General features: G+C 39.0%; 1 protein-coding gene across 4 annotated transcripts in view; it reads right to left on the bottom strand.

Moving 5' to 3' along the window:
- usp54a (ubiquitin specific peptidase 54a) overlaps positions 1-25,919 on the bottom strand; it is a 134,743-nt gene that overhangs the window by 77,116 nt on the left and 31,708 nt on the right. For 3 of the 4 annotated variants that reach the window (XM_043679225.1, XM_043679226.1, XM_043679229.1), the window contains exons 2-3: positions 6,516-7,528; positions 2,073-2,165 (exon numbers count right to left, since the gene is read on the bottom strand). In XM_043679225.1, the coding sequence (XP_043535160.1) occupies positions 2,073-2,165; positions 6,516-6,659 (237 nt within the window). In that variant the 5' untranslated portion in view covers positions 6,660-7,528. Of the gene's footprint in view, positions 1-2,072; positions 2,166-6,515; positions 7,529-7,807; positions 7,831-25,919 lie in introns of those variants that run through there. The other variant, XM_043679227.1, reaches the window with a different exon arrangement.

Below are 25,919 nucleotides of genomic sequence, written 5' to 3' on the forward strand. Positions count from 1 at the left end.
AGCCAGAAAAACTGAACAGACAATCCATGCCTCCTCTAGAGGTCCACAACATCTGATGCTAGTCTCGATCCAATTCGATTCACTCCACATAATATCAAGAATTGGCTGAAAGCAGTGGATACTGCAGCGCTGTGGACTCAAAGAACACAAGCAACAGTACAGAAGACTCATGCTGCAGAACTTGCCACAACCCTAGACAAGCTCTTCAAGTGTGGCTACAACACTGGCATCCACCTGAATGTGGAGAAGTGCCCGATTTTGCATTGTACACTAAAAGCAAGACAAATTCAATTCCCGTTCATGTTAGGTAAGGAGTCGCCAACAATGCCAACCGGCTTAGCAATATGTTCACAGATGCTCAATTTGATTTCCACCAGAGCAACAATTCCTGACCTATTTACAGTTACATCAAGGGGTTCTAGCAAAACTCCAGTTAATGGGAATCAGGACGGAAACTTGTCTGTTAGTTGGAGGTGGTCAGTTACCTCAACTCCAGGACATCTCTGTAGGAGTTCCTCAGGGCAGTGTGCTTAGCCCAGTCATCTTCAGCTTCCTCATCAATGACCTTCTCTCCATCATAAGGTCAGAATCAGAGGTATTCACTGATGATTGCATAATGTTCAGCTCATTCGCGACTCTTCAGATGCTGATGCAATTCAAATTCAAATACAAATATCTATACTTGGGGTAACCAGTCACAAGTAACATTAATGCCACCCAAATGTCAGGCAATGATCACCACTGACAGGAAAGAATTGAAACATCACCCTTGACGTTCAATGGTACCCATATCACTGGATCCCATGCTGTCAACATCCCGGGTGAAACTGAACTGGACTCATTATAAGTACAGTAGCTGAAAGAGCAGGTCAATGGCTCGGAATCCTGTAACTAGTAACACACCTTCTGACTCCTGTAAGCCTGCCCATCCATCTCCAACTCAGGGGTGTGATGGAATACTCCCCACTTAACTGAACGAGGGCAGCTCTAACAACATTTATGAAGCTAGACACCAGCTTGTTTGTGAACGTGGTGCAAATCAATCCCTCCATCACTGATGCTCAGTGGTAGCTTGAGTACTGATACGCTGCAGAAAATCACCAAAAGTCTTAGGTAGCACCTTCCAAACCCACAATTATGCCCATTCAGAAGGATAACTGCAGCAAATACATGGAAACATCAATACTTTCAAATTCCCCTCCAAATCACTGCTATCCTCACTTGCGAATATATCACTATTCTTTCAGTGTTGCTGGATCAAATTTCTACAACTCTGTTTGTAATGGCATTGTGGGTCTACTTGCACCAAATGGACAACAGGACTTCAAGGCAGCAGCTCACCACCACCTTCTAGGCAATAAATGCTGGCCCAGCCAGTGATGCCCACATCTCATGATCAAATAGTAAAAGTAAACTTTGGGGATGGATAACTCCAGTAAACTGGCAACAGGCAGTGTTTAAGACAATAGCCCAGTTCCACTTCCTCCTTTCTGAAAAAGAAAACTAAAGTACTTTTAAAGGATTTTTAAATTAAAAACTTTGGAAAATAAATTCCTCGGCTTATTGCCACAGACTTCAATCTCAAGTTTCAACAACACTCCAACTCAGAAACATGGGACAAAAACTCAATTATTGCTTGTCTCAGATATTCATTCAACCTTCCTAATATTTACAGACTAATTAACACAAAACTTTTCTTAATGTTTATGATTACCTTTAAATGACTTCAACTTGAAAACAGTACAAACTGCAAGCACAGAATTCCTAACTGCTGCTTTCTTTTACATTCTTACTGTAAAATAATCGAACATTTTAGATTGGCAACCAAATCCTGCATGTTGGTTTACCCTTCAGGATTCTATTATGTTGAAATGTGCTCAGTAATATTAACTTCAAATGTTACCAAAACAACAACATTAAGTGGGGTTTAATTTCAAAGAAGTCTATGCTTTTGTCCCCTCCCAAATCATGGATGCAATGCAAAACAAATAGCAATAGTTAAGAACTTTAAATTAAGATGACCAAACAAATTCAGATTACAATAAACAACATAATATTAAAAAAAGTCCTACCTTGAGAGCACAAAAGATGCAGGAATCTCCCATACATTTGTGAGTGGTTATCTGTCTGAAACTCCTTCGAAAAATATCAAGGTGCCAAAGGACCTTTAGAGAAAGGTTTATTGAAATAAAGTTAAATTCTTCCATGATATATCAAGAAGAAGATTTTCACCACTCAAATTTAGAGAAAACATATGTAAACTGTTTCATGCCTACAAGTGTAAAGAGAAATGACTGATGGATGGCAGTTCACTTTCAAGTGAAAAAATTCTCTAAACTAGAGTCTAGTTAGGAAACAAAGCAAATTAAGATTGTTCACAGGTCAGCTGTTTCTACATTAATATATGTCAAGGGTGCAGCTGATTTTTATGAATCTGAAAGGTATTGTTAAGACTTTAAGAAAGACAGGAACCTTTAAGAACAGGAAAATGCTTTGGGTTAACAAACTCATTTCCAATTTACATACACATCCTTGCACACTTGTATAAAAATGGCATATGCATTCTTAATGTCTATACCAAGTCACAGTCACCGAGCTTTTTAGTTTTGCTAGCCACAAACAGAAAATTGAATTTACTTGCCAGTTAACTAACCCAGTTACTTGAATGAATAGGTGCAAAACATGTAGCAAAAGCAACAGCACTGACTCGTGTGAATCAGTATGAAGCATTTAGTAAGAATGAGGGAGAGAAAGGACTCCACTCAAATTTTCTATTCATTTCAGTTTGTCTATCCTATTCCCCATGCAAATGGGATTTGTACGCTTCAACTGTTGAATTTCATGACAAAAATAGTTGTCACATTACTAGAAATATCATGTCTTGATTTTAACAGATTTAGCAATAATTAAATTCCTACATTTTAAGAGGTAAGCAATCCTATTCTTTAAAGTACATTTTGAACATTCCTTTGCAGTTAGTAGTACAACATCTCTTTTATATGAATTAATTTTAGACTAAAAAAGTTGTAGCATTTCACACAAATATTTAAATACCATGGCTCAAACATTTTAGAGGCTGGGTATTCTGCCTGAGACTAAGATCTGAATTTTCCAAAGCCTATCCATTAAAGTCCAAGTCATTAATTTGATGGAGGCAGGAGCATAATAATCATGTCACTCAACTTGTAATCAAGGATCTCCGGTTAATGGTCCAATGAAGGACGATTAAAATTAAGTTCAATAAAAAATTTCAAGTTAAAAGTTATCCCATGTAATGGTGATCATGTAACTACTGCTGATTTTTTAAAAACTCATCTGGTTCACTGGTGCCCTTCACAGACGGAAATCTACCATCCTTACCTGGTCTGTCCTACACTTAACTACATTGCTGTGGATTTGGAGTCGACTCTTAACTGTCTTCTGAAATGGCTCAGCAACTCACTCAGTTTAAATACAGTTATGAACAAGCAATAAATGCTGGCATAGCCAGCAATAACTACATTCCATGAAAAGGAATCAAAAAAGCTCTGTTTGCCTGGGTGGGTGCAGTTGCTACCATACTCAAAAGCTTTCCTGATCAGCACTTCAAATATTAGCTGAAACATCAATCACTGAAGTACTCTGTCCAGGAATCACTGCAGAAACTTGCTAAGATATCGCAGGCTAACAACCCCAGTTGGCACTTGCTATTTCTCAGGAAAACCAGGGCTGTACTCACTCAGATAGACTCAAGGTCCTTTCCCAAGTCACATAACAAGAATTATATTACATTAATGCTAACCACCAATGTGCATTTGTGTAGCACCTTTAAATTAATGTATTGAGCAGACAAGAAACAGACAGTAATCCTGAAAGCATGTGAAAATCAATGATTCACATGAAAAACAAAACCTGGAAAACAACCACTTTTGCCAAGAATGTCTGCACACTCCACTCTAAACCTCTCATCAGCATAACCACACTTTCCCTTCACTATTTTTCTGCTCCAACTATTTACCAAACTCACCCACAGAGCAGTGACTGGAGCAACTTGAACAACCACTTGTTTTGTTGTATCCTGGAGTTTTGTGAAAGCTTCTACAGTCTCGACACAATTATTATTTTCATCCAACATTAACAACTCATCATTCATAATTTAACACCAGTTAAATCCCCTGAACCTCCTTTGTTCTCAGGAACAAAACCCTGTTTTTTTTTCCACAAGTTGCCAGTCGTATCACCCCACAGGCCAGCAATATAACTGCCACTTTTTTAATTAGACCGTTAAGCCACATGTCTTGTCCTTCATTTATATGTTTCTGTTCCTCCAGCACCAGCTTTAGTTGCACTGATGTTTTCTGGAACATGACAAGCAGCTCAAAACATGTGGTTCACTAAAGCCAGTGCCATGTCAATGGCTGTCAGCTAGCAACAAACTATCTAAATTATCTGTAATGTCAAAATAGCAATATCTTGACCTTAAACACTTCAATCAATCAATTAAGCAATTTTCATAACTAAGTTATTATCTCTTCATTCCATGGCCTTCGCTGACTCACTACCTTCACTACACTCAGAAATAGCTCACTTCCTTCACTGTTAGAACCTGACATACATACACCCAAACTTTCTACAACAAGATTCTGAAGGCACTGTTACATTCTCCTTATGTCCTTACGATCTCATTAATAGCTAAGCCACTGGCATCTGGAAAATGAGAGGAGACGTACCATGCATCCCAAGCAGAAAACAAAATGGTTTGTCTTTCATTCTGCATGTTGTTAGCAAAACGAATTGCAATCGAGAAAAATAAACAGCTTACTTTCTCGTTTGCAGAGTTGAAGAATTCGACATTTCAAGTATGCTACTTGGAATCTTTGCTGATCCATTGTTTTATTGGTGTACAAACACAGCCCTATGACACTTGGAGTAACTCAGCAGAGCTCTTCATCTGAGATAAAGCAGTAAACATACGCGCCATAAAAACAGAGGAGAAAAACTGGAGATTAGTCAATGGCAAAAGAACATCACCACATCCTCAATCAATTTACTTGTCCCTACTGCCTCAGATGCCAAAACAAGTCAGACTCACACCAACTCTAATTCCAAATCATTTACTATTGGAAGTAAAGCACTATAAAGCATTTCAGGAAAATTTAAATTGAACCTTCAACAAGCTTTCAATTGAATTCATTAGAAACTCAAAATAGTAAGGCACAGAACAAAATAATAACTTCATTGGAGAAAGCTGATCTTGATTTGTTTGAAGATGCAGGCAGTTACAACAAGTGATGAAATAATCACTCTCTTCGGATATATAGTGCACAAAGAGGACATCGACCCAAGCAGGCCACTGTTTATGCTCCACTTGATCATCTTCCTATTCTTCTTCATCCAATTCTCATCAGTATTACTTTCTGTTCTCTTCTTCTTTCAAGGCTTCTCTAGTTTAGCACTAAGTGAGTCTTTAATATTCATCTCAACTATTCCCCATTCTTGCAAATGCCATGTTACCACCACTTAAAATAAATTATTTCAACTTGCCTATTTGAATTCTCGGTGACTATCTTAAATGGGATATTCCTCTTCCGTAAACATGAAAACACATTATGACTACTCTCTCAAAAATTCCCCAAATTTTGAAGATCTGTGTTAGCAACTCAGCTTCTCATTTTAACAGAAAGAGCCCCAGCCTTTTCTAGGGATGGGCAATACATGGCTGGACAGTGATGTCCATGTCCCACAAGTGAATGAAAAAAAAACAGGTCTATCCTTCCAGCTCTGGTATTATCCTTGTAAGTCTTTTTTGCACCCTTGCACAGTTCTCCAAGTGTGGTATATCTAAGATTCAATACACATTTTTTTATTTATTCATTCAAGGATATGAGCATCATGGATAAGGCCAGTGTTTATTGCGCATCCTGAGTGGTCCTTAACTGAGCAGCTTGGTAAACCATTTCAGAAGGAAATTGAATGTCAACAGTGTTGCTAGGAGTCTGGAGTGACACATAGCAAACTAGGTGAGAGCACATTTCCTTCCTAAAGAATATCAGTGAAACTGATGGGTTTTTGCATCAACCCAGAAGTTCTAAGATAACCATAACGATGCTAGCTTTTTATCCAATATTACTTATTAACCAAACCTAAATTACTCAGTTTCCGAAGTTGACCTTGGTATAATCTCTCTACTTTTCATACTATTCCACTGAAAATAAACTTTAATGCTTTATCTTGATTTTGCCATGGAGTTGTGCACCCATGTGCAACTGTGTGATCAATGTATATATATATCCAGATCCTGCTGTTCCTTTATTCCACAAATTTTATGTTATCAATACATAAGATGCTCAGTTTTCTTTGCAAAACATTGTTACTCACACACATCTACATTGAAATGCATACAACGTATTAGTTATATGCTCAATCAAGCGTATTAACACATTCTTGTTAAAATTAAAACAAGACAGTTAAGATTGTAATTCAGCTGTATATGTATATCCTACATAAATAACCATGCATTGACCAGAACTACTCACCTGCAATGCACTGTTGAGAAAGCAGCTATTTTGCCCAGGCGCATTCATCAGTCCCTTACTTGCTGCAATAGAGGTTGTGCTCCGTGGCAAGAACATATCCTGAAGGTTATTGTTTGGTGTGAAATAGCCCTTCCTCCAGGACATCTTGGCTGACGTCTTTTAGAATTTGATATTAAATGTTCTATAATAGAATTGCCTTTTTTTTCAACACTTAACCAAAAGAAAAAAAAACTCATATTGAATCACAAAAGAGAAGCTTAATGTTGATTAGGCAGTCCCTCAAATTGCCATTAAAAATCACAGTAGGGAGCAGACATTCACTAGTCACTATTTGTAGTTCCATGATGAAACTATAGATCAAAAGTAGATTCCAAGCCAATGTTTTCTTTTGTACAGCACAAGTTTTAAAACAGTCTCTCACATAGCTTCATTCTGTTTTTGAGTAACTTGTCCCAAATCTCTGTGCAGCATGGTGCAAGGAGTTGCTTAAATTCTGAATTCAACCACAGTATCGTGAACTCGCAGAACTGGAATTCAGCTTTCACAATGTCAGAGTGAAATTTCTTCACTCACACTCTTAAGTGGATATTTCCATCACTTGGCGAAAATTAAAAATCCAAAGAGAGTCATAGTTGTAAAGAACTCGGCTTTCAGTACAATTCTTCAAATACTGTAAACACAGCACCACACAAAGATCTTTTAAAAACACAAACAAGCCAGCTTCTGCCAGAACACTTGGAAGCGTTGCGTCATGTACTCATTTGTTCAGTGTTCTGCCAAGCATTCTGGCTCGCCTATGATTAAGCTTCCTTGATAAGATAGCTATAAACTCATTGTTTTGAACCTGTAGCCACAATCTCCACGGTACATCTTAATCCTTTTCGAGATCATTAATCAACTGTTTGAAGGTTTATATGGGCTATGTCAGCGTACTCTGACCAGATTCGCTTCCCCAGTGGAATCTGCTCATCTGCTAAACTGCTTGGATCAGCTGCTATTCATTTGACAAAGGTCTGTAAACAGAAAGAAAAAACACATTAGATTGTTTCCCATTGGTTACTTGTATAGCTCAGTGGTGGTAAAATTTGATTTATTTAATTTCAGCAATTTGTACAGATTCTGGGTACAATGTCTGAAATGTATTCTCACACTGCATACATCCATTAGCATTATGCTGCAGCTTCCATGAAGCATGTCATCCTAAAACAAAACAAAATCAATTTTTACAAAACCTAACTCAATGTTTTCAAAAAACAGCAATTCATTTATCCAATGAAAGTAAAATTGCTCACACTTTCTTAAAGCATGTCAGCCTCTACTGCAAACAATTGACGCTTTAAATATAATGACTCAAACACCAGCGACAGACAGCAAGTCACACCATAATGAGGTCATCAGTAATAATATTTGACTACACCAGTTGTACTGTGAATACGCGCCCAAAGCACTCCACATACTTAGCAACACCAGATAAAATTTGCAGAAGAAACAGGGCTGCATTTAAATATCAAGGTAAAACATCCCTGTCAACTTAAACCTTTGTGAGCATTGATGGCATACAGAATCAATTACCAGGAGCCAGAACCTAGTAAAGGGAGACAACTAAACATGTATTGTCATTATCTCCATAATGCAGTAACTGCGTCATTTTCACACATATGTCTGCTCAGCTTCCTTACTGTTACTTCAGTAACTTCTCTCAGCCATTTGTACCCACATTTCTGAACTAAAAACAAGATGAAACTGAATAATGTTTCGAATTTTTAAAAACATTTCTTGGACAAAAAATGTCTGACATGCTCATTCTAAGTAGTCTGCTCCAGAGAAGTTTTTTCTTTGCTTAATTCAAATTTATAGATAGAGTCAGCATAGCAATGTCAATAACATTGTGAAAGGAGAATTTAGTGTTCATAAACTGACTTCATATAATATGAAAGAAGCAACAAGGAATTAAGATCAGACTGTACTTTGTATTTTATTTTCCACTGATGTTGGCAACAAAAACACCTTGGATTACTGTTATGAGAATTGTATAACACATTCAGCCTTCAAGCTGAAAATGCTACCACTGATAATGTAATTGAATCTAAATTGAAAATAATTCTCCAGTGTTCTTTTTCCGCCAGATTATGTACCACAGATTCCAGCAGATTAATGAGAACTTTACTTAATCTGCCCTCCATTTTTCACCAATTTAAACATAATAATTTTATAATAAATATTTTCACTATGTACCCATTTTTGTAATAATGGTAACAGACCATCAGTACAACCATGCCTCATTTTGATCCTGCATATCTAACAGACAGTTCCACATTGTTCCATCTCTTAACTGCAATACCTGAAAATAGCTATGTACTTTGCTATCCTCATGTGATCTCAGTAGCTGGAATGAGTCTTTTTAAACCAGATTTAGTAGATTTAAAACTGTTTGTTTTAATGGTTTTTACATACACGAAAGCAATTAATTGGCAGAACATGAATTACCAAACAGGATGCAACTTCCCAAAAACATTGGTCAGCAAGGAGAAGGTTTAGTTTCACGGACAAGAGTTATAAAGTGACTTTGCCTTTGTTTACACGTTAGATTTTAAAACTGAACATATTTCAACTTTGCTGCATACCTTCAACCAGATTGTTTAGGAAGAACATTGACACAGGAAGAGGCCAGGCTGACCTGTACATCAACTCAATTTACTTTTACTTGCCTGTGCCCGAAACGTCGAATCTTCTGTTCCCTGGATGCTGCCTGACCTGCTGTGCTGTTCCAGCAATAAAGTTTCAGTTTTGTCCAAATTCCTTGACAATGTTACCAAACAAAAATCAAAAAATTCCATCCTAATTGACTGGCAGAAGGATTAGAGGGGGAAATGAAAAAGTATTTTTCTCCAGTGAATAGTCAATGTCTGAAATCTGTTGCCCAGTTTTGTAATTGAGATAGAACCTGTGAACCTATTTAAAAGCTACCTGAAGCAATGTAACCTGCAAGTCAACAGTGCTGGCAAGTGGGATTAGAATGGGCAACTCATTTATTTCAGCTGGTGCAGACATGATGGGCAGAATGTCTACGTTTTATAAAATAACTTTTCCATGGTTAAACATTTCAATGAACCCAAAACAAACAGCTTTCTTTGAGGGGGGGAGGCAAATTACTGCAGATGCCGTAATCAGTATTGAAAACAAAAAAAATGCTAGAAGCTACAGCAGGTCAGGCAGCATCAGAGCTGATGAAGAATGAGCTAGACTCGAAATGTTAGCATGCTCTCTCTCTCCACGTATGTTGACTGACCCACTGTGATTTCCAGCATTTTTTGTTTTCAGCTTTCTTTCAGGAATGGGACAGGTGACAAAAACAGTTACAAATTTCCAGCACCATTTGCATTAAGAGGAGAGTCTTTATTTTGTATCTCAAATGGCTCAGTTACTTTAAGATGTTGCCCTTCCGAGTTCTGGATATCCAAACAAGAAGCAATAGTTTTTCAATATCTATTCCTAGCAAATGTACACATTTTAAAAACCGTGAGCAGATCAAAGGTCAGCCATCCACATTCAAGGAAATAGATGTCAAGTTTGTGTAACCTACTCTAACAAATGGATCCTTTACGCCTCAACATGATTCTGATCAATCAATGGAATATACACTAACATTGGAGACTCTTGGTGCCCAGTCAGTGACCCAACTGGCCTCTGATGAAACCTCTAACAGCTGACATGTCCTGGTCCTCATGGGCTGTATCCTAGGACTTTAGAAGAAGTAGCAATAAAGTTAGTAGATATACTGGTAGCAATTTTTTAAGAATTCAGATTCAGCAAATATCTCAGAGGATTTGAAAAAGACCAACATAACAACCTTTTCAAAAAGGAAAGGAGATAAGAACTGGTTAGGCAAGTTGGCTCAACATCTGTCATTGGGAAAATGTAAGAGTCTGTTATAAAGGATATATAGCCGAGCATTTACACATAGATAATATAATCAAACAGAATCTGTACGGCTTCATAGATTGGAAATAATGCCGGAGAAATTTTTATGGTTCTTTGAGGAAGGGGAGCCAGAAATGCAGCAAATTTGGATTTTGAAAAGGTTATCAATAAGATACCACTCATGATGTTGGGAATAGCATATTAGTGCAGATACAACATTGGCTAACTGTTACAAGACAATGTGTTGGGATAGCATTTTCAACATAGCAACCTGCAATGAGCGTGGCGCTATAGAAATCAGTGCTGGGGCCACAATTATTGGCGATATATATTAATGACTTGGATGACTAATGTTGATGTACTCTTGCCAAGCTACAGATGGTAAGGTGAGTAAGTGAGGAAGACAGAAAGAGTTTACACATGTACAAAGACAATTGGGTGAATGGCAAAAACTTGCCGATTGAATATTATGGGGGAAACGTGAGGCTGTGCACTCTGGAAGAATAGAAGAGCTGAATATTATATCTGCAAAGACTGCAAAAAGCTACAGATGAGGACTTTGGGATCCTTGTGCATAACCACAAGCAAGCAGCAAAGTTTAGTAGATAATAGGGATGGCAAATGGACTGTTGGTCTTTTTCGAAGGGAATGGAATATAAAATCCGAGAGATCCTGCTAAAACTATACACTGTGCTAATCATACCACACCTGGAATACTGTGAACAATTTAGATTGCCTTACATAAGAAAAAATGTACTGGCATTTCACAGAAACTACAGAATTATAAGGGATCTCCAATTTACAAACATTCAACTTCTACACGTTCGTACTTTTGAAACCCATTCAGAAACATAATTTTAAAGATCCATATATGAACAATTTCTGCACTTACGAATGGCTACTTTACATTGTCCTACATTGTATTCAGACTTGCATACAAATTGACTTGTAAACTGAATCATTCACAACCCAATGACTGCCTGCACATTATTTCATTTGTAACACTTCAATTCTTTTTAAACGTTTCCAAGTTGTTCCTTGGCCGTTATTTCCAAAATTAAGAAAGTGTGGAGAAAGCACTTGTGGAAAATTTCATTTCAACAACAGGGAAGTAGATTGAGCCAACAGCTGGAGATTTACCAATTTTGCATGCATACCACCCAACACTCTGCCACTATTATCAACATCACTGGCAAAGGCAGCACTTATTGCTCCCTTGAGAAAGTGCCTGAGTTTTTTTAATGAGCTACTGCAGCTTGTGTGGCAAAGGTGCTTCAAATATAGTGAAAGCACAATGCCCTTTGATTCCAGGAAGGTCAACACAAAAAGAACAAGCAGTTCTTGGCTCTCTTTGGCTGAAGCTCAAGAATACACTTTTGTTTCAAGCACAGAACCATTAACCATGATTTTCTGTTAAATAAAATCCTCCATTTTACTCTTCACAATTTGTAGCCATCACACACATTTAGTCTTATATCTTAACTCTTCTGGCTCTCCAGATGTTTAAAATGTGCCTTCACAATATGGGTTGAAGCTGCCTGTGTAATTGTGTTTTGCATTCTTATTGACTATTCAAGCACCCTAACTTTTCCATCCCATCATCAAACAACATGCTTGTCTTCACAACTACTGAGCAAATTATTTTCAAAACAATGAAGGATAAGGAGACATTTCAGGAAGAATCCATTTTTTCCTCTGAGCAACAATATCATAAAGATCAACTAATATATATTGGAGGGATACCAGACTAGTATTATAAATAAAAATTCAAAACCGTGACAGTTACCAAAGAGCCTAAATCCACCAATTTACAAATAATTTTTAAATATTAGAAATAGAATTGACTTGCAAAATTATAAAACTTGTACAATTAAAAAAAAACATTATTTGAAAACCCAGCAAGTACAATATCACGTACAATTACAATGAAATTAGTCTGCAACCCAAAACTCTTTGCAACTCCAACAGCAAATTACACAAATCCACAAATTCAAAAGAAATAGTTTCAATATTTATGTTAAATGCAGCATGTGGAAGTGAATATTTATACTTTCTAGCTTCCAGGTCAAGTGGTTTTGCTGAATTCTTCAAAGAGCTGGCACGGACAGGACAGACTAAGCAGTTTCTTTCTTTACTGTTATCAGTCTAATGGCTGAACTAAGATAATAAGGTTAAAAATCACATAAGATAATAAGAGTACTAAAGTTTCAGAAATTATAGAACATAAAACTTAAATGCAAATTAATGCTTTTGCAGAGTGCAGTCAGCAAGCAATATTTACTGCTTAAGTTAAAATTCTCAGGTCACAATTCAATACATAAGTACAGAAAACCCTGTAGATCTCCCTCCTCACTGTTCTCTAAAGACTGGCTAAAGTTTTAATATTAGTTATAAGCCAGTTCCCTATCATTACATCATAAACAATAGTGAACTAAAGCAAGTCCTATCTGAACATTCTGAACCTAAGAACAAGGAGCAGGAGTTGGCTGTCTGGCCCTTCGAACCTGCTCCATTCAATAAGATCATGGCTGATCATTTCATGGCCTCAGCTCCTCTTACACACCCACTCTATATCCCTTAATTCCGTCATTGTTCAAAAAATTATTTACTTTAGCTTTAAAAACATTTACTGAAGTCGTGTCAACCACTTCACTGGGCAGGGAATTCCGTAGGTACACATCCCACTGGGTGAAGAAGTTCCTTCTCAGTTCAGTCCTAAAGCTGCTTCCCCCTAATTTTGAGGCTGTCCCCTCCTGTCCTACTTTTACCCGCCAGTCGAAACATCATTTCTACATCTATCTTAGCGATTCCCTTCATAATTTTATATGTTTCTATAAGACCCCTCCTCATCCTTCTAAATTCCAGTGAATATAATCCCAGTCTACTCAATCTCTCCTCATAAACCAACCCCCTCAACTCCAGAATCAACCTCGTCAATCTCCCCTGCAGCCCCTCGAGTGCCAGTACATCCTTTCTCAAGTAAGGAGACCAAAACTGCAAGCAGTACTTCAAGTGTGACCTCACCAGCACCCTGTACAACTACAACATAACCTCCATGTTTTTAAACTCAATCCCTTTAGCAATAAAGGACAAAATTCCATTTGCCTGAATTACCTGTTGTACTTGTAGACCAACCTTCTGTGATTCATGCACAAGGACACCCAGGTCCCTCTGCATAGCAGCATGTTACAACTTTTTACCATTCGAGTAGTAGTCCTTTTTGCTGCTATTCCTGTCAAAATATAGGACTTCACATTTATTAACATTGTATTCCATCTGCCAGACCTTTGCCCACTCATTTAAAGTATCTATGTTACTCTGCAAAATTTCACAGTCTTCTGCACACTTTGCTCAACCACTCATCTTAATGTCATCTCCAAACTTTGACACACTCCACATGGTCCCCAACTCCAAAGCATCTATGTAAGTTGAACTTTCTGTACTAATCTTTCAGATGATATCATGGCACTTGCAATAGAATCAATCTCTAGACGTGGTAGCTTAGACTAACTTACATTACCATACACAGAAAACAGAAGTAGGAGCAAGCCACCCTGCTGCTCAAGCCTGCTCCACTATTCTGTAAGATTGTGGCTGAACATCAAACTCAGTACCCTGGCCCCGCTTTCTGCACATACCCTTTGATCTCAAAAATTTATATAGTACAATCATAGTAAGATAACTTTTTTCCTGTATTCTCACATTGAAGATTAACATACTATGTGTCTTCTTCACTGCTAGCTACAATTGCATGCTTATTTTCAGTGACTGGTGCCCAGGACATCCCAGTCTTGACACAACTTTTGTTTCCCAATCTATCGTCATTTAGATAATAAATCACCTCACTGTTTTTGCCAAAGTGGACAACTCATACCTATCCACATTTTACTTCATTTACCATGCTTTTGCCTAATCACTTAACTTCTCCAAATCACAATTAAGCATGTTTGCAACTTCCTCACATAGTCACCTCCCACCCAGCTTTGAATTGTCTGACAAGTTGGAGATATTAGGTTTAATTCCCCCATCTAAATCATTAATATTTCTTGTGAATAGCTAGAGTCATAGAGATGTACAGTCCAAGCACTGATCCTTACAGTACTCCACCTGACACTTGTTGCCACTCAGAAAAAGACCCATTTATTCCTACTCTTTGTTTCCTGTCTGCTAACTAGTTCTTTACGCATGTCTATATACAACTCTCCTTCCCATGCTCTTTAATTTTACATGGTAATTTCTTGTGGAACTTTATTAAGTCTGAAAGTCCAAGTAAACAACACTCACTTGCTCTCCCTCATTAACTCTACTCGTTACATTCTTGTAAAATCCAACACATTTGTCAAGCAAGATTTCCCTCTTGTAAATCCATACTGACTATGTCCGGTCCCGTCAACATTTTCCAAGTGCTCTGCGATTCAACCTTTTATATGGAGTCTGTCATTTCCCTACTGCCAAAGTCAGGTTAACGAGTCTATATTTCCTTGTTGTCTCTCCACATTCCTTTTTAAATCATGGGTTTACCTTAGCTAATCTCCAATCTATAGCAACAGTTCCACAGTCAGTAGAATCTTGACAGGTGATCACCAATGCATATACTATTTCTTAGGTCATTTCCTTAAGTACTCTGGGATATAGGTAATCACGCACTGGGAATTTATCAGCCTTTAGTGCCAAGTTCCCCAATACCATTTTCCTACAAATACTGACCTGGTGGTCCCCAATATTCTTAAGCCATGATTGTGTGTCCTCCTTTGAGGAAGACATTACCAAAATGTATAGTTGATTAGTCTGCCATCTTTGTTTCCCATTATATTTTCCCCTGTTTCTGACTGTAAGGGACCTACTTATTTTCCGCCTACTTTTCTTCTTCAACTGTAGGCATCTTTTGCCATTAGTTTCTACGTTCCCCACAAACTGATTCTCACACTCTACTTTCCCCCTCTTAAACCCTTTGTTGCCCTTCGCTGAAATTTATACTGCTCCTAATCCTCAGGCCAGCTGCTTTTTTTGTGGCCAACTTGTGTGCCCCCTTCTTGGATCTAATACCATCCTTAATTTCCTTTCTTAGCCACGGTCAGACCACCTTTCCTGTTTTATTTGTTATGTATCAATCTGCAGTTAGCTACCCTCAAAATTTAGTCACACCATGATTCTCTTGTGCTCGAGTTCAGACCAGCTAAAACTGCCAATAAAGCACATGCATGCCGCAAAATCAGAAGACAGATTGCTGTAGAAAAACTTCAACGGAGTTATTCCCAGCATGGGTTAAGGTTTGAATCACATTCCTTCCTCAAAACATCTTCAAGGACAGCGTCCATCGGCCTTATTTTCAAAGTACTCCACGGCATAGATCATGTTTAACAGGGCACTGTGGTACCAACTGTATTTCACTCCTTGGAAGGATAAAATCCTGTGCCACATGGTTCCCGAAGCCATGTAAGCCATTGCACAAAAGCAAGTTTGCTGCTTCTTCCATAAAGATTTCTGAAACTTTGGCTTGAATGCTATTACTGTCTTAAAATGATTAAATAGGATTTCAAATATTTTGAATAAACTGCAAACTCAATTTTATAAAATGTCAGTTTGGATATTTATGATTGAGAATTTGCCAATTTCTTTTTACCTTTCACTCAAACTGCTTGTCTTCTCTGATCATTTGACTGTGCATTATAGACTCTACAGCACTATTTGTTTTTAACTAGGTTTTTTAAGTAGTTAGTCTTGCTAGGGCAAGCAAACAAACAGTGATTTCCAACTGAAGCACAATGACATAAATTTCCCTGACATTGCGTTTTAGAATTGCACACTGGCCAAATTATCATAGCCAGTTGTACACGTATAAAATGGCAAAGTGAGAGGTGTGGCTTGTTTACAAGATCAGCAAGCTAGTAGGAGCCATATATTTAAGATGCACCCACATGCCTCAGACTGAAATCTAATTGTAGTTTATAGAAAGCTTGAAGACATAATAAGGTATTACAAAAACGCAATGTCATTACTTTCTTCCAGTTAAAATCATTGAATAGAGATTGCAAAAACGAACATTAGCTGCTTCTACCTCTTTCCCCTGAATTCACCAAAGTGAATTCCAGTGCTTCAGTTAAAGTCAATTTTATCAAAATCCAGATCAGAAATGTAAGCCAATTCCTTTGAATTCTATACGACACAATGCCACTTCACAATTCAACTGATGAGCTGGATTTTGATTCTGAGAATTGGTCCATCATGCCTGCATCACTATCGGAGAAAAGCAACTCAGCCAGTCCCCCTCCTGTCTTTTTTCCCTTAGCCCTGCAGGTTTTTATTTTTCAGATGTGATTTATTATCTTTTGAAAGTTACTGTACAAGCAGCAGTGACTTCCAGGTGTGATGGTACTGTGCCTTTAAGAGGGATTTGTTCTGTGCTGTTTCTCCTGCAGCGAGATGTTGCCAGTGGCACTGGAATATCTGCTTCAGAAGCAGTAGATAAACAGCTTTGAGCTCCATAAGTATTCTTTTTAAACTAGCGCATGTTTTGCTTGAAGAGTGGACCAAGCAAATCCCATCTGGAATGCAGCGCCTTACACTTGCCTTTAAATAAGATAAAAGTTAGGGTCAAGGCTATCTCCTTGATATTTTGAGGGGGCTTGATCTGGTCCATAATAAAGGATCCCAATCATTTGCTATATGAGCAAGTTCTTCCACATGTCAACTTTGGTTCTTTGATCATTTCCCTAAAATCTATATCCTCTGGCAACAGTTTCTCCCAAACTACTCTGTGTCGCCCCTTTATGAACCAGAATTCTGCATCAATTGTGTATTTGCCTAATGGACTATCAGATTCACTCCTCCCTAGAAGATCTTGACACCAAGAACAGCTATGTAAGAATCCTACTCACTGACTACAGTTCAGCCTTCAACACCATTATCCCCTCGAGACTGATTACTAAACTTAGTGACCGCGGACTAAGCCCCACTCTCTGCAACTGGATCCTCAGTTTTCTGACCCACAGGTGACAATCAGTGAAGACTGGGGACAATACTTCATCCTCACTAACACTCAACATCGGACCCAGAGGAATATGTACTCAGCCCCCTATTGTACTTAATGTATGCCCTTGACTGCATCGCCATAATGCCATTTCCAAGTTCGCTGATGACACCACCATAAATCGGTCAAATCTCAGATGGCACCGCCTCCCCCCCCCCTACACATTAACAGCAGAGAGGTGGAAAGAGCAGAAAGTGTCAAGCTCCTGGGAGCGGTCATCCACAACAAGCTTTCTTGGACTCTTCATGTGGATGCACTGGTTACAAAGGCCCAACAACGTCTCTTCTTCCTTGGGCAGCTGAGGAAATCTGGCATGATGGCGAATACCCTTGCTGACTTTTATAGGTGCGCCATTGAGAGCATTCTGTCTGGATCTATCACTACCTGGAGGAGAAAGTGAGGTCTGCAGATGCTGGAGATCAGAGATGGAAATGTGTTGCTGGAAAAACGCAGCAGGTCAGGCAGCATCTAGGGAACAGGAGAATCGACGTTTCGGGCATTAGCCCTTCTTCAGGAATGATTCCTGAAGAAGGGCTAATGCCCGAAACGTCGATTCTCCTGTTCCCTAGATGCTGCCTGACCTGCTGCGTTTTTCCAGCAACACATTTCCATCTCTATCACTACCTGGTTTGGCAACTGTACTGTTCAAGATCGGAGATGGTTACAGAGAGTGGTGAACTCGGCCCAGACAATCACAAAGGCCAACCTCCCATCTATAGAATCCAACTACCAGGCCTGCTGCCCAGGAAAGGCTGCTAATATTCTCAAAGATCCATCCCACCCTGGCAATGCTTTTCTACAACCTCTACCATCAGGGAGAAGGTACAGAAGCCTGAACACACACACCAGCTGGTTTTGAAGCAGTTTCTACCCTACTGTTGTTAGAATACTGAATGGACCCACAAACTTAACATTTGCCTGTACCTGTGTTTTGGTGTTTGCCGCTGTTTACCTATTATTTACTTACCTATGCTATTTAACTCTGTGATCTGCCTGTATTGCTCGCAAGACAAAGCTTTTCACTGTGCCTCGGTACACGTGACAATAAATTCAATTCAATTCAAATCTCCAATCATATTACACTGCAAATGAGAAACAAATACAAGTGTATGTATGAGACAGCACCATTATTAACAAGGCATCTCCAGTGTAAGAAGTGCTCTAATATAGACCAATGGTATAAAAACATAGAACAAGAGTTGACCACTCAGCCAATTAAGCCTGCTCCGTCATTCAATGAGATTGTGGATGATTGATTTTAATCTGAACTTTATGTTTCTACTCATCTCCGATAATCTTTCTTCCCCTTGGTATCCAAGAATCTATCCACCTCTGCCTTACAAATATTTTAAGATTCTGAATCCACTACCCTTTGAGGAATTCTAAAGATTCTCAAACCTCAGAAAAAAAGTTTCCTCATCTTTGTCTCAAATGAGTGACCTCTTAGTTTTAAACTATGACCTATAGTTCTAGATTCGCCCGCAAGAAGAAACGCACTTTCACCATCCACCCAGTCAAGTTTCCTCAAGATCTTTGGAATTAGCTGCAAAGATAGTGGTTGCACTGGTTTTAATCTTCAGGAATCCTTGGGTTCTGGATAAGTGGGGTGGCATGACAGCTCAGTGGTTAGCACTGCTGCCTCACAGCACCAGGGACCGGGTTCAATTCCTGCCTCGGGGCGACTGTATATGCGGAGTAGGCCATTTAGGATAGAGATGAGGAGAAACGTCTTCACCCAGAGAGTGGTGGCTGTCTGGAATGCTCTGCCCCAGAGGGCAGTGGAGGCCCAGTCTCTGGATTCATTTAAGAAAGAGTTGGATAGAGAACTCAAGGATTGTGGAATCAAGGGTTATGGAGATAAAGCAGGAACATGATACTGATTAAGGATGATCAGCCATGATCATATTGAATGGTGGTGCAGGCTGGAAGGGCAGAGTGGCCTACTCCTGCACCTATTGTCTATTGTTTGCACGTTCTCACAGTGTCTGCATGGGTTTTCTCTGGGTGATCAGGTTTCCTCCCATATTCCAAACGATGTGCAGGTCAGATGAATTGGTCATGCTGAATTGCCCATAGTGTTAGGTGGATTAGTCTGAAGTAAATGTAGGGAAATGAGTCTGGGTGGGTTACTCGTCGGAGGGTCGATGTGAACTTGTTGGGCCGAAGGACCTGTTTCCACACTGTAGGGAACCTAATCTAATCTAATCTTATGTGTTACAATTAAATCACCTCGGACTCTTCTAAACTCCATAAGATACCAGTCTCACCTGTCTAGGCTTTCCTCAGAAGGTAATTGCTCATTTCAGATATTAATCTAGTATTACTGAAGTTCAGTGCAAACATACTCAGATATATGCATCTATGAAGAGTTTGCACTTGCTCCCCGTGTCTGCGTGGGTTTCTTCTGGGTGCTCCGGTTTCCTCCCACAATCCAAAGATGTGCAGATCAGGTGATTTGGCCATGCTAAATTGCCCATAGTTACGTGCCTTAGTCAGTAGTAAATATAGGGTAGGGAATGGTTCTGGGTCTTCAAAGGGTCAATGTGGACTTGTTGGGCCTTATGGCCTGTTTCCATACTGTATGGAATTTAATCCCTAGTAATGGACTTAAATGTCTGAAAGGAGGGAAAGGAAATAGATAGGAAATTTACAAAAATTCCAAATGAAATGAAGCATGTTACATTTTGTTTTATCCCTTAATAAATACTATGATATTAAAGAGAGAGGTTATTTTGTCATTTATCTCAATGCTGTTGCAAGACCTTTGCAGTGTGTACAATCGTTATGATATCATCCTCCTATAAAGAGAATTGGAACAGTATATGAACATGGAAAAGTTTACATTTGCAGAGCTATGCAGGAAGAGTGCAGGAACTGATTGGACAGTGGCTGACTAGTCTACCTCTACCTTATTTCATTCCATAATTATAGCAGATTCATTCTTTGAATAGAGTCACAAAACATGGAAACAGACCCTTTCGTCCAAACTGTCCATGCTGACCATAATCCCAAATTAAACTAGTCCCTGCCTGCTCCTGGCCCATATCCCTCCAAATCTTGCCTATTCATGTACTTATCAAAATGTCTTTTAAATGTTGTGATTGTACCTACATCCATTCTGTAGGCTAGCATTAATTTTCTTACATAGAATTCAAATCTCAATATCCACCATGGTGGGATCCACACATGATCCTAGAATGTTAACCTGGGGCTCTGAATTACTATTTTTAAAAAATTCATTCATGGGATGAGGGTAATGCTAGCTAGCCCAGCATTTATTGCCTATCTCTAACTGACCAAGATTAAGAATCAACCACATTGCTCTGGAGTCATATGTAGGCCAGACCAGATAAGGACGGCAGCTTCCTTCCTTTAAAGGATATTATGAAATAGATGGGCTTTTCTGACAATCAACAAGAGATTGTCCATATGTCCGGAGACATACCACTATCTCCCCACTCCAGCAAGTTTCATTTGGAGCGTTCACTGTCTGAAAAGACTCCATATCAATGACATTTGGTATTGTGGCCCATACCCACCCTCAACGAAAGTCCAAGGCACTTATGCAAACGAGCTACAAGTAACATGCTCTAAAATTATGCAAACCATAAATCTGTATCTGACTTACTTTGTAATCTTCCACAACTGCATGGACTCCTACTGGTCACATATGACTACATAATTGTCCAATACTGTCAAGTTCCTCACCCAAAATTGTTATCTTTTATGCATGGTACCGAAACAATGCTGACTGAATGTTAAATTGTGGGCATAACATTGTGACAGAATATTGACCTCGCTTCCTGCCCAGAAAGCAGAATAATTCTTTCACAATTATCCAAACAATTATAACTGTCCAGGAATCTGGGCCAATTTGCTCCTCCCTAGCCTGAGGTGGCCAGGGTTCTGGTAACCAAACTATCAGCCAGATAAAAGCAAAGTACTGCAGACGCTGGAAATCTGCAATAAAAACAAAGTGCTGGGGAAACTCAATAACTCCGAAGAGGATTCGCACTGGACTTAAAATGTTAAATCTGTTTCTCTCTTCATTGATACTGTCAGACTTGCTGGGTTTCTCCAGCACCTTCTGTTTTATTTCAAAGCATCAGCCAAAGTGAACTCAGCAGAAACCAGAGTCAAAACTATAACCTTGTGGCTAGGTCATGTGCTGCCTTATCGACAACTATCCCCTTTAAATCTCTTTCCAGTATTTGAACAGGGGAGTATCGTTTTTTTCTATGGGGAATGTCTGCTATTTAAAATGTTAGCAGGTGTCGCATTAACATTCAGAGATGTACAATTTACCATTATACTGATGATTTTAGTCCATCAGCTTAATATGTGAAGGACTAAAACAATCAAATAAGCACCCTGGACAAATCCCTGATGAGTAATTATTTGTCACGAGTCCGAGATTTCACCCATCTCATTGGTACAATACATACGATCTGACAGAAGGTAAATTCGATTTAATACAATAAGCCAAATTTTTCAAGCAATTTTTAAGCCACGTTTTTAATTAAAGTTTAGTGTAAATACTTTCCAAAATTAAGCAGACTTACAAAACACGGCTTGTATCCCATTCCCCTAATGAATTAAGTTAATCTTATCAGTTAACAACCAAATCTTAGATAATGCAAATAATGCCATTTCATTGGAAAGAATTTCTTAAATATGGAATTATGGAATATAAAAATGCTGCAAGCCACATTCTATGACAGAAGACACCACCCTAAAGCACTTGGAATTGAAGGTAACATGGAAAAGATGATTGGTAAATATATTTATGTGAAAGGTCAGTTTTAAAACTCTCACAATGCAACAGTAGCGGAATACATTCTGTTTGTGTGGTGCTTTACTGAAAAGAGTAAAAGTGCATAAGGAAAAAAAACAATTATTTAAATCAAATTCCCCACTCCTCCAGGCTTCCTAGACTGAACTATGAAAAATATTTTTCTAATTTGAAACAATTCATAGCTTCAGTTCAAGTCTTTTTTGGCCAAACAGTTAGAACATATGCTCTAGCTCACCATATTGTGTTTCTGCACTGTCTGTCCACATCAATACCATTCTTTACAGAATACACTAACAATGATTTCTACCAAATGACTATGTTGCTACACAACATTCGGTTTCCATAGAAACAGTGCTACAAAGCCACAGCGTATAATTACAAGAAGGGCATTATGCCTGACACCCATCATGCAGCACCTCTCGAAGAACTAAACAGCAGCACATCAAGGCGACCCAGACAGAACCACTCAAAACTCGGATGAAGAGATGTTTTTTAAAAACAGAAAAGCACTTTGAAATATTTCAGGAAGGCACAATGAACATCACAATATTCCGAGCAAAATTAACAACTAAATAACATAAGAAATAGAATTAGACTATTCAGCCCCTCAAAACTGCCCCACCATTCAACAGGATCATGGTTGATCTGCCTCAAACCATAACGACACCTCTTACGTGCCAGGTCAGCATAGCTATCAACTCACTGATTATTCAAAAAACAAAGAGGTGGCAGGTAAATACTCAAACTGATCTTGCCTGCATAACTCTGATAGATAATTCTAGAGATTCACTATCTTCTGTGAGAAGAAATTCCTGCATATCATGGCTTCATACGAGGGTCCCATCATTCTCTAAAACAGTCTCCTAATTCAAGATTTCTCACTGATGGAAATATCTTCTCAAATCTATCCAACCAAATCCCTTCAGAAACCCAAACAAAAACTGCTGGAAAAGCTCAACAGGTCTGGCAGCATCTGTGGGGAAAAATCAGAGTTAATGTTGTTGATTGAGTGAATTGAGTTCTGATGAAGGGTCACATGACATGAAACATTAACTCTGAGTTCTCTCCACAGATGCTACCAGACCTGCTGAGCTTTTCTAGCAATTTCTGTTTTTGGTTCTGACTTATAGCATCTACAGTTCTTTTGGCTTTTATTTAGTCTTCCCCTCAGAAACTTGTATGTTACGATAAGAACCATCATATCACTACAGTGTAGAAGTAGGCCATTCACACATTGAGTCTACATCAATCCTTCAAAAAGCATCCCACCCAGACCCACTCCACTACCCTGCTCCTGTAACCCTGCATTTTCCCAAAGCATTTTCTCTGGTCTTCATTGCAAGAGGTTGAGTACAGGAGCAGGGATGTGTTGTTGCATTTACACAGGGCCTTAGCGAGGCACACCTAGAATAGTGTGTGCAGTTTTGGTCTCCTTTTCTCAGGAAGGATGCTCTTACTCTCAAGGGAGCGCAGGGAATGTTTACCAGGCTGATTCCGGGAATGGCGGGACTGACACATGAGGAGAGATTGACTAGGTTAGGATTGCTTTTGCTGGAGTTCAGACAAGTGAGGGAGGATCGCATGAACGCTTATAAAGTTCTAACAGGACTAGACAGGATCGATGCAGGGTGGATGTTCCCGATGGTGGGTATGTCCAGAACCAGGGTCACAGTCTGAGGATTCGCAATGGATCATTTCAGACAGAGATGAGAAGGCATTTCTTCACCCAAAGAGTGGGGAGCCTGTGGAATTCATTAGCACAGGAAGTAGTTGATGCCAAAACACTGAATATACTCAAGAGGTGGCTAGATGTAGCACTGGGGCGAATAGGATCAAAGGTTATGGGGAGAAAGTAGGATTAGGCTATCAAGTTAGATGATTAGCCAAGATTGTGATCAATGGTGGAACAGACTTGAAGGGCTGAATGGTCTCCTCCTGCTTCTATTTTCTTCTATGTTTCAGTGGCTAATCCACCTTGTCTGCACATCCCTGGAAACTATGGACAATTTAGGATGGTCAATCCATCTCATCTGCACATCAATAGCAAAATAAATGTACCCTCAATTATGTTACAACCTAATAAAAAATTAACACAAACTTGTAAAAACAAGTTGACTCCTCATTGTCCTGCACTCTCATGAATAAAGGCCAAATTTGTTTAGTAGCTCTTTATAAGTCAACTCCTTCATCCCAACGATAAAATAAAAATCAATAAAATCTACATAATTTATTCATACTTGGAGTAATTACATGTGATGCTGATCTTACAAAACTGACAATGTACCTGTAGCTACAAGCAGTTGAGACCTTAGTGATGCTGGAATGCAATTAACACAAAAATGTGCTGCTTTGATACTGTTAAATACTTCAGGGAACAGCAGTGATACTCCCACAAGTTCCCACTTTGTTGGTTATTTGCAGTCAAAAATTGATTAGCTAAATGCATCATCCTTTTCCGAAGATTCAGCACAGAAGTTCCTGGTGTAATTAAAAACTATTTCTTGTCCAAAGCCACAATTCATTTAACCAACGATCTATAATAAAAGCTAAATATTTCAAATTATCAACACATCCAATATGGATTGTTCAAGAAGTCTCTCAATTATTCTGAATTAACGCAAGCAAACAAAAGAAAATTTCAATAAGGAGAACATTCCTGGTATGAGTAATTCCTCTTTCAATTCTTCAGCTGCATAACAAACAGGAGATAATGTTGGTCCCAAAACCCACCTGGGACATTCTTCCTTTGTTTCTCAGATACAAATATTTCTTTAAGAAAGAAAATTATTCCACAAATGCTAATTTTTTTGTTGTTATTTACCAGACACAACAGACTAATCACAATGCAATTTAGTGTAAATTCCTTGATTAATTCAACCCTAGTCAACAGTTAAATGCGTGGCTACAGGGACGGTGCAGGAGGGAGGGATTCCGGTATTTGGATAACTGGGGTTCTTTCTGGGGAAGGTGGGACCTCCATAAACAGGATGGTCTACACCTGAACCTGAGTTTAAATTAACTCTGCAGGGGCATGGGAACCTAGATTGTAGCTTCAGGGTGCAGGGCCTGGAGTGTAGAGAGGTTAGGAACATGGCATCAATTTCAAAGGAGGGTGCCTGTAAACAGGAAATGGCTTGAAGTGTGTATACTTCAATGCAAGAAGTATACGAAATAAGGTAGGTGAACTTGCAGCGTGGGTTGGTACCTGGGACTTCGATGTTGTGGCTATTACGGACACGTGGGTAGAACAGGGACAGGATTGGCTGTTGCAGGTCCCAGGGTTTAAATGTTTTAGTAGGGTCAGAGGTGGGGGTAAAAGAGGGGGAGGTGTGGCATTGCTTGTCAAAGATAGTATTACAGCGGTGGAAAGGACGATGGAGGAGGACTTGCCATCTGAGGTAGTTTGGGCTGAGGTTAGGAATAGGAAAGGAGAAGTCACCGTGCTGGGAATTTTCTATTGGTCTCCGAATAATCCCAGAGGAAAGGATAGCAAACATGGCTCTCGATAGGAGTGAGACAGGCTGGGTAGTTGTCATGGGGGACCTCACCTATCCAAATATTGACTTGGATCATTACAGTACGAGTAATATAGATGGGTCAGTTTTTGTCCAGTGCGTGCAGGAGGGATTCCTGACACAGTATGTAGACAGGCCTACAA

This window comes from Chiloscyllium plagiosum, chromosome 38 (genome assembly GCF_004010195.1).
Source record: "Chiloscyllium plagiosum isolate BGI_BamShark_2017 chromosome 38, ASM401019v2, whole genome shotgun sequence".
Classification (NCBI taxonomy): Eukaryota; Metazoa; Chordata; class Chondrichthyes; order Orectolobiformes; family Hemiscylliidae; genus Chiloscyllium; species Chiloscyllium plagiosum.